This window comes from Herpailurus yagouaroundi, unplaced genomic scaffold (assembly GCF_014898765.1).
Source record: "Herpailurus yagouaroundi ecotype Mexico unplaced genomic scaffold, PumYag 187, whole genome shotgun sequence".
NCBI lineage: Eukaryota > Metazoa > Chordata > Mammalia > Carnivora > Felidae > Herpailurus > Herpailurus yagouaroundi.
In genome coordinates, this window is record NW_024412418.1 from 2,222,827 (window position 1) to 2,241,060 (window position 18,234).

Below are 18,234 nucleotides of genomic sequence, written 5' to 3' on the forward strand. Positions count from 1 at the left end.
TCAGCTAAAGGCAGGTCCAAGGCTTTCAACACCTGTGCTTCTCATCTAACAGCAGTTTCCCTCTTTTATATCTCGAGTGTCTTTGTCTATTTGAGTTCCAGCTCTGGCGGTTCCTCCAGTTTTGACAGATTTGCATCAGTATTCTACACCGTGGTCATCCCCATGTTGAATCCTTTGATTTACAGTCTGAGGAACAAGGAAATCAAAGATGCCTTGAGGAGTTTACAGAAGAAGAGATGGTACTGCTGAGGTTCTGTCCAGATTTGTCCTATCAGAAAGCTTAACTCCTAAGAATATGCAAATAAATGGACTATAATATCGCCTTTGTATAAAGAAAGCTTAGTTTGACACAGATTAATATGCCAAATGGACTGATGGTGACTTGACTCCACACAAACACAATGTCTTTAAGTCCGGAGGAGGTTCATACTTTCACTGTACATGGGGAATGTCATCATCATTTATAAATAATCTGCAAGTATTTGTAAAATGTTAAGGTTTAGAAACTCGTTAGTTCCTTTTGCTTTGGAGATTGAGCCCTGCTCAGTCTCAGACCTCTGATTGTAAAGGACTGATATCTGACAGAGGCCCCCAAGAATATGGAGAACTTGTGTCCCAAATATTTTGATGTGGCGTAATCCAGACATGATGGTGATTGATGTTTGTTGTGTGTTTCTGCCATAGTGGGAATAAACGGAGAGAGAGGATGTGCCTTTGAACAGAAATAAAGCTATACGATTAGCCTGGTTGTGTCTCCCGGGAAGAGTCTGATATAGCTACTGTTTGTCTAAGGCCTCTTTCAGAACTAATCATCCCATAAATTTGGTCACATTCCAGTCTCTACCAGCTATAATCTTCTGAAGGAAAAGGTGATTTGAATCCTAAAGAGGATTGGAATGAAGGATGTGGTCCCTTCCTTACCATTTCTTAGGAGTCTGATGGTTTAGTTTCTTGCTTCTAGTTTCAGTGGGGATTTCTGATGGGAGATGATGTTCAAAATCCATGTCATAGACAATATCAGTTTTTTATATTGTGGGACTCAAGCCTCTTTCTCCCATTAAATGTGGAAAATTTACCCTTGTCTGACATAGCCAGTGTTTCGCACTCTCAAATCATTTCTGATATTTCAAGCATCTGTTTATGTTTGGTGTGAGGAGACTTGTGTGAAAATTCATTGTAGGAATAGAGTTACTGAATTATAAATATTGCAGACTAAGAACAAATATGGAAAGCTGATATATATTCTTTTTATTTTCTATGTTAAACATTTTATGTCCTAGAGATTTATGGTGTTGTATGGGGTGATATAATGCATGGAGTAGATGGTTAGAGTTATTCTAATGCTGATATTCTCTAGGAAGCCTCAAGAGCCAGAGAAGAAATAATAGTGGGAGAGGCAGGGTTTTTAACTTTGGCCAGTTTTCTTTGTGTAAAGTAGAACATAAAGCTTTTGGTTCTTGTGATCTGTTTGAAAAGGGAACAAGATGTGTAACAATACTGGCTGCTGATTTGCCAGATTGCTCAGACTTGAACCAACTGATATAAAACATATGTCATTACAAATGACATATTAACCTTGGAGATTCATTGGGTTCTCATTGCTGTTTGGGGGGGGGGGGGGGTCTTAATTCTGATGAGTCACATAATTGTTCTCTTTAATTAAAGATTATAAATGAAGAGGCATTTGAAGCCTTTGCCAAATTTTTCATGAGTTTGCAAATGAATGGGATTGAGAGAAGGGGAATCATTGAATCTCTGGGAGAGAATGTGAGGTCTTACCCCATACCAAGGAAGTAGTGCAGTGTGAATAAAAGATGTGTGCTCCCCTTCCCCACTGTGCAAGCTTAGGTATGTTCTTTGAAGCATTGTTCTTTAAAAGTGTGTGATGATGTATGAGAAGGCTTCCTAAGGAACCATGAGGGCTTCAGTAGGAGGCGCACCTCATAATCATTATGCTGTGCATTAGATTTCCATATTTATTTATCTTTTAGTTGCAAGGTTGTACCCTTTCTTTTTTTTTTTTTTAAATTTTTTTTTCAACGTTTATTTATTTTTGTGACAGAGAGAGACAGAGCATGAGTGGGGGAGGGGCAGAGAGAGAGGGAGACACAGAATCGGAAACAGGCTCCAGGCTCTGAGCCATCAGCCCAGAGCCTGACGCGGGGCTCGAACTCCCGGACCGCGAGATCGTGACCTGGCTGAAGTCGGACGCTTAACCGACTGCGCCACCCAGGCGCCCCAAGGTTGTACCCTTTCAAAAAACATCTCTCCTATTTCCTTGCTCTCCAGGTCTTGGTAACCACCATTGGACTCTCTGTTTCAATGGGTTTGGCTTTTTGATCCTGCATATTAGTGCTATCATACAGTTTATGTCCTTGTCTGATTTATGTCACTTGGCATAATGCCATCGGGGTCCATTCATGTTGTCTCAAATGGCAAGATTTCCTTCACTGTTGTAGTTGAGTAATATTCCACTGTGCTGTGTGTCAACACCATGTCTTCTTTATAATTCTTTATCATTCCATATATTGCCTATTATGAATAATGCTGCAATAAACACGGGAGTGGAGATTATCTTTTTGGTATCCTGTTTTTATTTCTGTTGAGTGTATACCCAGAAGTGGGGTTGCTGGATCCTATGGTAGTTCTTTAATCTTTTGAGGAACATCCATACTGTTTTTAATAGTGGCTAAACCAAGTTACCTTTCCACAAACAGTGTACAGGTGTTCCCTTTTCTCTAAATCGTCACCACTACTTATGATCTCTTGTTATGATGATAGTCATTTTAACAGGTGTGAGCTGATACTTCATTGTGGTTTGGATATGCATTTCCTTGATGATTAGTGATGTTGGATATTTGTTTAATGTACCTGTTGTCAATTGGGTGTCTTCTAGGAAAAATATCTATTTGGTTCCTCTACACATTTTTTAATCAGATTGTTTTGTTTTTGAGTTGTATGAGTTCTTTTTATATATTGGATATTAACCCCTATCTGAGATACGTGGTTGGTAAATATTTTTAAGTATATGGTTTACAGATAAGTTGCCTTTTGATTTTGTTAATCGTTCTCTTGCTGTGCAGAGGCTTTTTAATTTGATGTAGCCTCACTTGTTGACTTTTGCTTTTGTTGATTGTGCTTTTGGTGTGAGATCTAAAAAATCGTTTTCAAGACCAGTGTCAAGGACCTTGTTCCCTATCTTTTCTTCTAGGAGTTTTATGGTTTCAGGTCTTATATTCCTATCTTTAATCCATTTAGGGTTAATTTTTGTGAGTGGTAAAAGGTATTGGTCCAGTTTTATTATTACACATTTGATAATCCAGGTTTTACAAAACCATTTATTAAAGAGACTGTTCTTTCCCGACTGAGTATTCTTGGCTCCCTTGTAGTTGACATGGTAGGTGGGAGTTGATTTCTCAATCTATTTTATTCTACTGACCTATGTGTCTATTTTTTTTTAATATTTAAAATGTTTATTTATTATTGAGAGACAGAGCATGATCATGGGAGGGGCAGAGAGAGGGAGAGACACAGAATCCGAAGCAGGCTGCAGGCTCTGAGCTGTCAGCACAGAGCCAGATATGGGGCTTGAACTCACAAACTGCAAGATCATGACCTGAGCCGAAGGCCAATGCTTAACCGACTGACCCACCCAGGCTCCCAGCTATGTGTCTATTTTAATGACAGACCCATACTTGTGTTTAGTATAGCTTTGTAGTATAGCTTGGAATCAGGAGTGTGATGCCTCCACTTTTGTTCTTTCTCAAGATTCCTTTGGCTTAGGTCTTTTGAAGTGTCACACAAATTTTAGTATTGTTTTTTCTATTTTGGTAAAAAATGTCATTGTAATTTTGATGGAGATTTTCTTCAATCTATTGATGACTTTGGGTAGTATGGACATTTGAAGAATATTAATTTCCGTTCATGAACATGGGATATGTTTCCATTTTTTTGGTGTGTTCTCTAATTTCTTCAATGTATTTTAGTTTTAATAGTACAGATCTTTACTTCCTTGGTTAAATTTATTCCTAAGCATTTTATTGTTTTTAATGTTACTGTGAATGGTATAATATTTTTTACTTCTTTTTCAGGTGTTTCACTGTTAGTGTATAGAAATGCAACTGCTTTCTGTATGTTGATTCTAAGTACTGCAAGTTTACTGAATTTCTTGATTAGTTCCAATAGATTTTTGGTTGAGTCTTTAGGACTTTCTAGATATAAGAATATATCATCTGCAATAATGACAGTTTTCTTTCTTCCTTTCTGATTTAGATGCCTTTTACCTCTTTATCTTGCCTAATTATTCTAACTAGGGCTTCCACTACTATGTTGCATAAGCATGGTGAGAATGGACACTCTTGTCTTGCTCTTGATCTTGGAAATTATTTTAACCTTCCATTGTTGACTGATGTTAAGTGTGGATGTCTCATTTCTGGCTTTATTATGTTTAGGTCAGTTCCTTCTATACCCAAAGTGTTGACTATTTAAAAAAGGATGTTGTATTTTTTCAAACGCTTTTTCTCCATCTTTGAGATGATATGCTTTTTATCTTATATTAACGTGGTGCATCATATTTGTGGCTTTGTGTATGTTGAACTGTCCTTGTAGGGACAATATTCATTTAGTCATGGTAGATGATCCCTTAATGATTTTGACTTGCTGATATTTTATTATGAATTTTTGCGTCTGTATTAATCAGGGACATTGGTATATAATTTTCATGTAGTGTTCTTACCACTCTTTGGTATCAGCATAATGTTGGGATCATAAAATGAGGTTAAGGGTTAAGGTTATAGGATTATTCCTCCTCTTTTTTTTAAAATAATTTCATAGAATTTCTGTAATTTTTTTATGTTTATTTTTTATTTTTGACACAGAGAGAGAGAGAGAGAGAGACAGAGCATGAGCGGGGGAGGGGCAGAGAGAGAGGGAGACACTGAAGCTGAAACAGGCTCCAGGCTCTGAGCTGTCAGCACAGAGCCCAACGCGGGGCTCGAACTCACAGACTGCGAGATCATGACCTGAGCCGAAGTCACTCAACCGACTGAGCCACCAAGGCACCCCTCGTCTCTTTTTTTTTTTAGTCTAGGTAAAGATTTATCACTTTGTTTATTCTTTAAAAACCCCAGCTTTAGTTTCATTGATATTTTTCTATTGCTTTTCTGATCTTTATCCCATTTATTTCTACTATTTGTTATTTCCTTTATTCTGCTAACACTGGCTATATTTGTACTTCTTTTTCTACTTCTATGAGGTCAAAAGTTAGGTTATTTATTTGAAATCTTTTTAATTCCTTGATATATGCAATTTTTACTGTAAACTTCCCCTTAGAGCTGCTTTTGTAGCATCACTTAGGTTTTCCTGTGTTGTGTTGACATTTTCATTTGTTTTTGAGGAATTTTTTGATTACTATTTTGATTTCCTCTTTGACCCATTAGTTGTTCAGGAATGTGTTTAGTGTTCACATGCTTTCATTTTTCCAGCTTTCCTCTTGTTGATTTCTAGTTTCATAACAATGCATATGGGAAAGATACTTGGCATGATTTCAGTCTTGAATTTGTGAAGACTTGGTTTGTGTCCTATCATATGATTTATCTTTTTTTTTTTTTCAACATTTATTTATTTTTGGGACAGAGAGAGACAGAGCATGAACGGGGGAGGGGCAGAGAGAGAGGGAGACACAGAATTGGAAACAGGCTCCAGGCTCTGAGCCATCAGCCCAGAGCCCGACGCGGGGCTCAAACTCACGGACCGCGAGATCGTGACCTGGCTGAAGTCGGACGCTTAACCGACTGCACCACCCAGGCGCCCCTCATATGATTTATCTTGAAGAATTTTCAGTGTGTGGTTAAGAAGAATGTGTATTCTGGTGCTATTGGATAGAGTGTTCTATAAATGTTTGTTCAAGACATCTGGCTTACTGTTTCGTTTTGTCCAACATTTCCATGTTGATTTTCTGCTTTCATGATCTATCTATTGCTGATAGTGGGGTATTGAAGTCTTTTACTCTTATTGTATTGCTGTTTATCTCTCCCTTCAGATCTGTTCATTTTTGCTTATATATATTAGGACTCTGATATTGGGTGCATATATTCATGTTCTTAATGAATTGACCCCTTTATCATTATTTAGTGACCTTCTTTGTCTCTTATTTCCATTTTTGGCATGTAGTCTATTTTGTCTGATATGAGTATAGCTGCCCTGCTTTCCTTCTTTCTTTCTTTGTTTCTTTGTTTCTTTATTTTAATATATGAAATTTATTGTCAAATTGGTTTCCATACAACACCCAGTGCTCATCCCAAAAGATGCCCTCTTCAATACCCATCACCTCCCCTCCTCTCCCTCCCACCCCCCATCAACCCTCAGTTTGTTCTCAGTTTATTTTTTTTTAACATTTATTTATTTTTGAGACAGAGAGAGACAGACCATGAGCGGGGGAGGGTCAGAGAGAGAGGGAGACACAGAATCTGAAACAGGCTCCAGGTTCCGAGCTGTCAGCACAGAGCCCGATGCGGGGCTCGAACTCACGGACCGCGAGATCATGACCCGAGCGGAGGTTGGCCGCTTAACCGACTGAGCCACCCAGGTGCCCCTGTTCTCAGTTTTTAAGAGTGTCTTATGCTTTGGCTCTTTCCTACTCTAACCTCTTTTTTTTTTTCCTTCCCCTCCCCCATGGGTTTCTGTTAAGTTTCTCAGGATCCACATAAGAGTGAAAACATATGGTATCTTTCTCTGTATGGCTTATTTCACTTAGCATCACACTCTCCAGTTCCATCCACATTGCTACAAAGGGCCATATTTCGTTCTTTCTCATTGCCACGTAGTACTCCGTTGTGTATATAAACCACAATTTCTTTATCCATTCATCAGTTGATGGACATTTAGACTCTTTCCATAATTTGGCTATTGTTGAGAGTGCTGCTATAAACATTGGGGTACAAGTGCCCCTATGCATCAGTGCTCTTGTATCCTTTGGGTAAATTCCTAGCAGTGCTACTGCTGGGTCATAGGGTAGGTCTGTTTTTCATTTTTTGAGGAACCTCCACACTGTTTTCCAGAGCGGCTGCACCAATTTGCATTCCCACCAACAGTGCAAGAGGGTTCCCGTTTCTCCACATCCTCTCCAGCATCTGTAGTCTCCTGATTTGTTCATTTTGGCCACTCTGACTGGCGTGAGGTGATATCTGAGTGTGGTTTTGATTTGTATTTCCCTGATAAGGAGCAACATTGAGCACTTTTTCATGTGCCTGTTGGCCATCCAGATGTCTTCTTTAGAGAAGTGTCTATTCATGTTTTCTGCCCATTTCTTCACTGGGTTATTTGTTTCTCGGGTGTGGAGTTTGGTGAGCTCTTTATAGATTTTGGATACTAGCCCTTTGTCTGATATGTCATTTGCAAATATCTTTTCCCATTCTGTTGGTTGCCTTTTAGTTTTGTTGGTTGTTTCCTTTGCTGTACAGAAGCTTTTTATCTTCATAAGGTCCCAGTAATTCATTTTTGCTTTTAATTCCCTTGCCTTTGGGGATGTGTCAAGTAAGAAATTGCTGCGGCTGAGGTCAGAGAGGTCTTTTCCTGCTTTCTCCTCTAGGGTTTTGATGGTTTCCTGTCTCACATTCAGGTCCTTTATCCATTTTGAGTTTATTTTTGTGAATGGTGTGAGAAAGTGGTCTAGTTTCAACCTTCTGCATGTTGCTGTCCAGTTCTCCCAGCACCGTTTGTTAAAGAGACTGTCTTTTTTCCATTGGATGTTCTTTCCTGCTTTGTCAAAGATGAGTTGGCCATACGTGTGTGGGTCTGGTTCTGGGGTTTCTATTCTATTCCATTGGTCTATGTGTCTGTTTTTGTGCCAATACCGTGCTGTCTTGATGATGACAGCTTTGTAGTAGAGGCTAAATTCTGGGATTGTGATGCCTCCTGCTTTGGTCTTCTTCTTCAAAATTACTTTGGCTCTTCGGGGCCTTTTGTGGTTCCATCTGAATTTTAGGATGGCTTGTTCTAGTTTTGAGAAGAATGCTGGTGCAATTTTGATTGGGATTGCATTGAATGTGTAGATAGCTTTGGGTAGTATCGACATTTTGACAATATTTATTCTTCCAATCCATGAGCATGGAATGTCTTTCCATTTCTTTAAATCTTCTTCGATTACCTTCATAAGTTTTCTATAGTTTTCAGCATACAGATCTTTTAAATCTTTGGTTAGATTTATTCCTAGGTATTTTATGCTTCTTGGTGCAATTGTGAATGGGATCAGTTTCTTTATTTGTCTTTCTGTTGCTTCATTACTAGTGTATAAGAATGCAACTGATTTCTGTACATTGATTTTTGTATCCTGCAACTTTGCTGAATTCATGGATCAGTTCTAGCAGACTTTTGGTGGAGTCTATCGGATTTTCCATGTATAGTATCATGTCATCTGCAAAAAGTGAAAGCTTGACTTCATCTTTGCCAGTTTTGATGCCTTTGATTTCCTTTTGTTGTCTGATTGCTGATGCTAGAACTTCCAACACTATGTTAAACAACAGCGGTGAGAGTGGGCATCCCTGTCATGTTCCTGATCTCAGGGAAAAAGCTCTCAGTTTTTCCCCATTGAGGATGATGTTAGCTGTGGGCTTTCCATAAATGGCTTTTATGATGTTTAAGTATGTTCCTTCTATCCCGACTTTCTCAAGGGTTTTTATTAAGAAAGGATGCTGAATTTTGTCAAATGCTTTTTCTGCATCGATTGACAGGATCATATGGTTCTTATCTTTTCTTTTATTAATGTGATGTATCACGTTGATTGATTTGCGAATGTTGAACCAGCCCTGCATCCCAGGAATGAATCCCACTTGATCATGGTGAATAATTCTTTTTATATGCTGTTGAATTTAATTTGCTAGTATCTTATTGAGAATTTTTGCATCCATATTCATCAGGGATATTGGCCTGTAGTTCTCTTTTTTTACTAGGTCTCTGTCTGGTTTAGGAATCAAAGTAATACTGCCTTCATAGAATGAGTCTAGAAGTTTTCCTTCCCTTTCTATTTTTTGGAATAGCTTGAGAAGGATAGGTATTATCTCTGCTTTAAATGTCTGGTAGAATTCCCCAGGGAACCATCTGGTCCTGGACTCTTATTTGTTGGGAGATTTTTGATAACCAATTCAATTTCTTCGCTGGTTATGGGTCTATTCAAGCTTTCTATTTCCTCCAGTTTGAGTTTTGGAAGTGTGTGGGTGTTTAAGAATTTGTCCATTTCTTCCAGGTTGTCCAGTTTGTTGGCATATAGTTTTTCATAGTATTCCCTGATAATTGCTTGTATGTCTGAGGGATTGGTTGTAATAATTCCATTTTCATTCACGATTTTATCTATTTGGGTAACTCCCTTTTCTTTTTGAGAAGCCTGGCTAGAGTTTTGTCAATTTTGTTTATTTTTTCAAAGAACCAACTCTTCGTTTCGTTGATCTGCTCTACAGTTTTTTTAGATTCTATATTGTTTATTTCTGCTCTGAACTTTATTATTTCTCTTCTTCTGCTGGGTTTAGGCTACCTTTGCTGTTCTGCTTCTATTTCCTTTAGGTGTGCTGTTAGATTTTGTATTTGGGATTTTTCTTGTTTCTTGAGATAGGCCTGGATTGCAATGTATTTTCCTCTCAGGTCTGCCTTTGCTGCATCCCAAAGCATTTGGATTGTTGTATTTTAATTTTCGTTTGTTTCCATATATTTTTTTCTTCTCTAATTGCCTGGTTGACCCATTCATTCTTTATTAGGGTGTTCTTTAGCCTCCATGCTTTTGGAGGTTTTCCTGTGGTTGATTTCAAGCTTCATAACATTGTGGTCCGAAAGTATGCATGGTATGATCTCAGTTCTTGTATACTTATGAAAGGCTGTTTTGTGACCCAGTATGTGATCTATCTTGGAGAAGGTTCCATGTACACTCGAGAAGAAAGTATATTCTGTTGCTTTGGAATGCAGAGTTCTAAATATATCTGTCAAGTCCATCTGATCCAATGTATCATTCAGGGCCCTTGTTTCTTTATTGACCATGTGTCTAGATGATCTATCCATTGTTGTAAGTGGGATGTTAAAGTCCCCTGCAATTACCACATTATTCTCAATAAGGTTGCTTATGTTTGTAATTGTTTTATATATTTGGGGGCTCCCATATTCGGTGGATGGACACTTAGAATTGTTAGCTCTTCCTGATGGTAGACCTTGTAATTATTATATAATGCCCTTCTTCATCTCTTGTTACAGCCTTTAATTTAAAGTCTAGTTTGTCTGATATAAGTATGGCTACTCCAGCTTTCTTTTGGCTTCCAGTAGCATGATAAATAGTTCTCCATCCCCTCACTCTCAATCTATAGGTGTCCTCAGGTCTAAAATGAGTCTCTTGTAGACAGCAAATAGATGGGTCTTGTTTTTTTTATCCATTCTGATACCCTGTGTCTTTTGGTTGGAGCATTTAATCCATTTACATTCAGTGTTATTATGGAAAGATACGGGTTTAGAGTCATCGTGATGTCCGTAGGTTTCATGCTTGTAGCGATGTCTCTGGTACTTTGTCTCACAGGATCCCTCTTAGGATCTCTTGTAGGGCTGGTTTAGTGGTGATGAATTCCTTCAGTTTTTGTTTGTTTAGGAAGACCTTTATCTGTCCTTCTATTGTAAATGACAGATTTGCTGGATAGAGGATTCTCGCCTGCATATTTTTTCTGTTCATCACATTGAAGGTTTCCTGCTATTCCTTCTTGGCCTGCCAAGTTTCAGTAGAGAGATCCGTCATGGGTCTCCCTTTATATGTTAGAGCACGTTTATACCTAGCTGCTTTCAGAATTTTCTCTTTATCCTTGTATTTTGCCAGTTTCACTGTGATATGTCGTGCAGAAGATCGATTCAAGTTACATCTGCAGGAAGTTCTCTGTGCGTCTTGGATTTCAATGCCTTTTTCCTTCCCCAGTTCAGGGAAGTTCTCAGCTATTATTTCTTCAAGTATACCTTCAGCACCTTTCCCTCTCTCTTCCTCCTCTGGAATACCAATTATGCGTACATTATTTCTCTTTAGTGCATCACTTAGTTCTCTAATTTTCCCCTCATACTCCTGGATTTTTTTAATCTCTCTTTTTCTCAGCTTCTTCTTTTTCCATAATTTTATCTTCTAGTTTGCCTATTCTCTCCTCTACTTCTTCAATCTGAGTTGTGGTCGTCTCCATTTTATTTTACAGCTCATTAATAGCATTTTTTAGCTCCTCCTGGATGTTCCTTAGTCCCTGATCTCTGTAGCAATAGATTCTCTGCTGTCCTTTATACTGTTTTCAAGCCCAGCGATTAATTTTATGACTATTATTCTAAATTCACTTTCTGTTATATTGTTTAAATCATTTTTGATCAGTTCGTTAGCTGTCGTTATTTCCTGGAGGTTTTTTTTTAGGGGAATTCTTCCGTTTGGTCATTTTGGATAGTCCCTGGAGTGGTGCGGGACTGTGGGGCACTTCCCCTGTGCTGCCTTGAATAACTTGCGTTGGTGTGCGGGGCCGCAGTCAGACCTGATGTCTGCCCCAGCCCAATGTTGGGGCCACAGTCAGACTGGTGTGTGCCTTCTCTTCCCCTCTCTTAGGGGAGGGATTCACTGTGGGGCGGCGTGGCCCGTCTGGGCTACTTGCACATTGCCAGGCTTGTGGTGCTGGTGATCTGGCGTATTAGCTGGGGTGGATCAGCAAGGTGCACGGGGGCAGGAGGGACAGGTTCAGCTCACTTTTCCTTCAGTGATCCGCCTCGGGAGGGGCCCTGTGGCACCAGGAGGGAGTCAGACCTGCTACTGGAGGGACGGATCCACAGAAGCACAGCGTTGGGTGCAAGCAAGTTCCCTGACAGGAACTGGTTCCCTTTGGGATTTTGGCGGGGGATGGTCGAGGGAGATGGCGCTGGCGAGCGTCTTTGTTCCCCACCAAGCCGAGCTCTGTCGTCTGGGGCTCAACAACTCTCCCTCCCGTTGTCCTCCAGCCCTCCTGCTCTCCGAGGAGAGCTGTTAACTTATAACCTTCCAGATGTTAAGTCCCTCTTACTGTCAGAACACACTCCGTCCAGCCCCTCTGCTTTTGCAAGCCAGACTCAGGGGCTCTGCTTTGCCGGCGGGCTGCCCCTCCGTCCAGTCTCCGTCCCGCCAGTCCATGTAGTGCACACTGCCTCTCTGCCCTTCCTACCCTCTTCCGTGGGCCTCTCGTCTATGCTTGGCTCTGGAGAATCTATTCTGCTAGTCTGGTGGTTTTCTGGGTTATTTAGGCAGGTGTGGGTGGAATCTAAGTGATCCGCAGGATGCGGTGAGCCCAGTGTCCTCCTAAGCCGCCATCTTCCCTTTCCTTCTTTATTTAAAAGGAAATGCATCAACCCTATTTTTTTCCTTTTTTTTTTTTTTTTTTTTGAGAGTCAGAGGGAGCAAGAATGAGAGAGCAATCAGGGGAGGGTCAGGGGGAGAGGGAGATCGAGAATACCAAGCTGGCTCCCAGCTCAGTGCAGAGCCTGATGCAGGGCTCTATCTCACTACTGTGAGATCATGACCTGAGCCAAAAATCAAGAGTTGGACGCTGAAATGCCTGAGCCACCCAGATCCGGGAGCCCCTACCCCTGCTTTCTTTTGGTTTTTACTTTTTCCATCTTCTCACTTTTATTTAGCCTTGTGTCCTTACAGTTGAAGTAAGTCTCTTGTAGGCAGCATATAATTGGGTCTTATTTTGTTGTTGTTGTTTTAATCCATCCTGCCACTCTGTGCCTTTGGTTGGTGAAATCAATGTATTTATATATAGGGTAATTATTGATATGTTATCTTACTAATAACTGCTAATAACTGCTAATAACAACTAATAACAGCTGTTTTGTTGTTCCATTACTTGTTTTTCTTATTTCTTCCTAACTTGTGAGTTGGTTAATTTCCCTGATGGTATGCTTTGATGCCTCTTTCTTTATCTTTTGTGAATCAGATACAGGTTTTTGCTTTGTGGTTACCACATGACTTATATAAAACATAGATTAAAAATCCATTTCAAACTGTTAGCAGCTTAATTTGGTCTCATAGTAGTGTATCCTTTTTCTTCCTCTCCTATGTTTTTGATCTCACAAATTACTTCTTTTTATGGTATGTATTTATTAACAAACCACAGTAGTTATGCTATAGTTACATGATTAAAACTCTATCCTATTGTAGAAATAGCCTTCTAAATCTGACTTTATATTTACTTCTATCAGTGTGTAGTCTATTTTCATATGTTTTCATGTTACATCTTTTCAATCAGCTTGAGGATCTCCTTTCATCATTTCTTGCTGGGAAGGTCTAATGGTGATTAATACCCTTAGCTTTTATTTGTATGGAAAAGTCTTTATTTCTGCTTCCTATTTGAAGGATAACTTTGGCAGATAGAGGTTCTCAGCTGGCATTTTTTCCCCAACACTTTAAATATATCATTCTACTCTCTCCTGGCTTCCAGTTATCTGCTGTAATACTCATTGATAGCCTAATGGGGATTCCTTTGTAGTTTACAATCCTTTTTCTCACTTGCTCCCTTTAGGACTCTCTTTGTCTTTAATTTTTGACACTTTCATTATAATATGCGTCAGAGAGGTAATTTCGCAATGAGATAATGTGGCAGGCCAGTAGCTTCTTTAACTTGGATGTCCATGTATCTACCCAGGTTTGGGAAATTCTTAAGCTGTTATATCTTTAAGTAGACTTTCTGTTTTCTTCTCCTCTCTTTTCTTTTTCTACTCCATTTATTCTAAAATAGTATGTTTCATGGCTCCCATAGGCTTTCTTTGCTCTTTTGTATTCTTTTTTTCTGTTCTTGTCTGATGGCTTATCTCAAAGCTCATGTCCTGTAGCTCACTGATTCTACTTACTGTTTCCATCTACTGTAGATGCTTCCTATTGCATATTTTTCATTATATTCAATGAATTATGCAGCTCCAGATTTTGTGTTTGGTTATTATTATTATTTTTTTCTAAGTTTACATCCAAATTAGTTAGCATATAGTGCAACAATGATTTCAGGAGTAGATTCCTTAGTGCCCCTTACCCATTTAGCCCATCCCCTCTCCCACAACCCCTCCAGTAACTCTCAGTTTGTTCTCCATATTTATGAGTCTCTTCTGTTTTGTCCCCCTCCCTGTTTTTAAATTATTTTTGTTTCCCTTCCCTTATGTTCATCTGTTTTGTCTCTTAAAGTCCTCATATGAGTGAAGTCATATGGTTTTTGTCTTTCTCTGACTGACTAATTTCGCTTAACATAATAACCTCCAGTTCCATCCACGTAGTTGCAAATGTCAAGATTTCATTCTTTTTGATTGCCGAGTAATACTCCATTGTATATATATATACCACATCTTCATTATCCATTCATCCACTGATGGACATTTGGGCTCTTTCCATACTTTGGCTATTGTTGATAGTGTTTGGTTGTTTTTAATGATTTCTTTGTCTGTTAAATTTCTCATTTTGTTCATGTATTGTTTTTTATTTCATTGAATTGTTTGTGTTTTTTCTGTATCTCATTTAGTTTCCTCAGAACATTTAGTTTCCTCAGAATAGCTATTTTGAATTCTTTATTAACTGGATTGCAAAATTCTGTAGCTTTGAACTGATTAATCGAGGATTATTTTCATCTTTTAGGGATGACGTGATTCCTTGAATCTCATGTTCATTTGAGTTTTGTGTTTCTGTTTTTGTGTTTCCTTACCTAGGAAAAGAAACAGACATCCAGATTCTGGAAGCCCAGAGAATTCTAAGTAACATGAATCCAAGAGAACCCACACTGAGACTTATTGAAAATAAAATGTCAAAAATTAAAGAGATAATCTTAAAAGCAGCAGGAGAAAAACAGCTTGTTCTGTATGAAAATCTCCATAGAACATTAGTAGATTTCTCAGCAGAAATTTTGTAGGCCTAATGGTGTGGCACAACATATTCAAATTGCTGAAAGAAAAAAAGGTGCCAACTAAGAATAATCTACCTGGATAAGTTGTCTTTCAGAATTGAAAGAAAGATAAAGAGTTTCCAGTCAAGCACACTTGAAGAATTCATCACCACTAGGTTGCCTTTAAATAAGTTGTGCTTTATGTATACAATGGAATACTACTTGGTGATGTAAAAAATTGAAATCTTGCTATTTGCAACCATGTGGTTGGAACTAGAGGGTATTAGGCTGAGTGAAATAAGTCAGTCAGAGAAAGACATATTATATGGTTCACTCATGTGAAATTTGAGAAAACAACAGAAGAACATAGGTAAGGGAATGAAAAATAAGATAAAAACAGAGAGGGAAGCAAACCATAAGAAATTGTTAAGTACAGAGAACAAATTGAGGGTTGCTGGAGGAGAGATGGGTGGGGGGATGGCTTAAATGGGTGATGAGTATTAAGGAGGGCACTTTTTGGGATGAGCACGTGATGTCATATGTAAGAGCTGAATCACCTAAAGCGAAGACTACCCTGTATGTTAACTAACTTAAATTAAAAAAGAAAGAAAGAAGAGAAAAGAAAAAAGAAAAAGAAGAAGGAAAGAAATGTAAGGGGACTTCTTTAAGCAGAAATAAATAGTCATTAATTAGTAACAGGAAAACATATGAAAACACAATCTAATTGGAAAGGTAAATTAAATTCAGAACACTGTAATGTGGTGATCATGGTGGTGTATCACTTACAAATCTAGTATGAAGGTTAAAAGGCAAAAGCGAAAATAACTACAATAATTTGTTAGTGGTATACGAGGTAAAAAGTTGTAAATTGTTGCATCAAAAACTTAAAATGTAATAATGTAATTTTAATAAAGACTTGAACTTAAGGTGTTTTATGTAAGCTTCATGGTAACCACAGAGCAAATACTTATAGTAAATCCACAAAAGGTAAAGAGAAAGAATCTAAACATACTACTTGAGAAAATAATCAAATACGAAGGTAGAGAATAAGAGATGAAGAAACAAAGGAATTACAAAACATCCAAAACAATGAACAAAATGGCAACATTAAATCCACACTTAATAATACTTTAAATATGAAAGGGCTAAATTCTCCAACACTTTGAGTGGTTGAATGGATAAAAAACAAAATCCAACTATATGCTGCCTACCAGAGGCATAATTATTAAAGACACAAGCAGACTGAAAATTAAGGATGGAAAGAGAAATTCTATGTAAATGGAAATCAGAACAAAGCATGATTAGTTGTATCAGAAAAAAATAGATGGTAAGAAAAAGACTTTAGTAAGAGACAAAAAAGGTCATTATGTAACAATAAAGGGATCAACTCAACCAAAGGATATAATATTTGCAAATATTTATGCACTCAACATTGGAACACCTAAATTTATAAGGGAAATATTAACAGACTCAAAGGGAGAAATAGCAATACAATAACAGTAGAGAACTTCCACTACCCCATTTTAAACAATGGACAAATCGTCCAGACAGAATCTTAATATTGAAACATTGGACTAAGACTACATGTTAGAATAGATGGGCTTAACAACGTTCACAGAGTATTCTATCCAAAGGGGCAGAATATACTGTTCTAGAGTGTGAATGAAACATGCTCCAAGAGAGCTCATATGTTAAGCCACAAAGTAAGCCTTATCTAAGGAGATTAAAATCATATTAAGAATATTTTCCAGGGGGCGCCTGGGTGGCTCAGTCGGTTAAGTATCCGACTTTGGCTCAGGTCATGATCTCATGTTCTGTGAGTTTGAGCCCCGCATCGGGCTCTGTGCTGACAGCTCAGGTCCTGGAGCCTGTTTCAGATTCTGTGTCTCCCTCTTTCTCTCTCCTCCCCTGCTCATGCTCTCTCTCTTCTCAAAAATAAATAAACGTTAAAAAAAATAAAAAAAAAATCTTTTCCAGGAGGTGCCTGTGTGGCTTATTTAGTTAAGCATCAGACTCTTGATTTCAGTTCAGGTCGTGATCTCAGTTTGTGAGTTTGAGCCCCACATTTGGCTTTGCAGACAGTGAAGAGTCTGCTTGGAATCTTCTTTTTCAACCCCTCCCCTGCTTGCTTGCTCTCCCTCTTTCAAAATAAATAAAATAAGTATTAAAAAAATAAAAAAGAATCTTTTCCAATGGCATGAAACTAGAAATCAAGTACAAGAAGGATAGTGGAAAATTCACAAATATGTAGAGAATTAAGCAACATGCTACCAAATACCAATGAATTTATGTTGAAATCAGGGCACCTGAGTGGCTCAATTGGTTAAGCATCCAGTTTCAGCTCAGGAAGGTGTAATCTTATGGTTTGTGAGATCAAGCCCTGTGTCAGGCTGTGCACTGACAGTGTGGAGAGTTCTTGTGACTCTCTCTCCTCTCTGCCCCTCCCCTGTTCATGCTCCCTCTCTCTCAAAATATACAAGTAACTATTAAAAAAAGAAAACAAATTTAAAAAGTATTTTGAGACAAATGAAATGGAAATACATTAAGGATGGGGCAAAGGCAGTTCTAAGAAAAGTACATAGCAATGAATACTTGCATTAAGAAAGAATAAATGTAATTAATTTTTTAAGTTAGAAATATTTTTAATGTTCATTTTTTTTTGAGAGTGAGAGAGAGAGAGAGCACAGGTTGGGGAGGGGCAGAATGAGGAAGACACAGAATCTGAAGCAGGTTCTAGGCTCTGAGCTGTCAGCATAGAACCTGACATTGGGCTCAAATTAACAAACTGTGAGACCATGACCTGAGCTGAAGTCAGGCACTTACCTGACTGAACCACCCAGGTGCCCTGAAATGTAATTTAAACAACGTAACTTTACAATTCAGGGAACTAGAAAAAGAAGAATAAACTAAGCCCAAACTTAGTAGAAGGAAGGAAAAACAAAGACCAGCATGGAAATAAATGAAAAAGAGACTGAAAAGACAATAGAAAAGATGAATGAAACAAAGGGCCATTTTCTAACTCTTAACAGACAAAACAGACAAATGTTTCAGATAGACTTACCAAGGAAAAAGATAAGAATGAGATAAGTAAAATCGGAAATGACAGAGGAGCTCTTACAACTGATATCACAGAAATACAGATTATAAGAGATTTCTATGAACAATTACAACTTGTACAACCTAGAAGAAATGGACAAATTCCGGCAAACATACAAACTACCAAGACTGAATGATGAAAAAATAGAAAATATGAATAGACCAATTACTAGCAAGGAGATTGAATCAGTAATCAAAAATCCCCCAACAGATGCAGTAAAGGCAGTCCTAAGTGGGAAGTATATAGTAACACAGGCCT

General features: G+C 38.3%; 1 protein-coding gene across 1 annotated transcript in view; it reads left to right on the top strand.

Moving 5' to 3' along the window:
- Window positions 1–249, top strand: part of LOC121043761 (olfactory receptor 5A2-like) — a 28,527-nt gene extending 28,278 nt beyond the window's left edge. The window contains exon 2 of the mRNA XM_040495758.1: window positions 11–249. Coding sequence (XP_040351692.1) covers window positions 11–249 — 239 coding nt within the window. The remainder of the gene's footprint in view (window positions 1–10) is intronic.
- The last annotated feature ends 17,985 nt before the right edge of the window (window positions 250–18,234 follow it).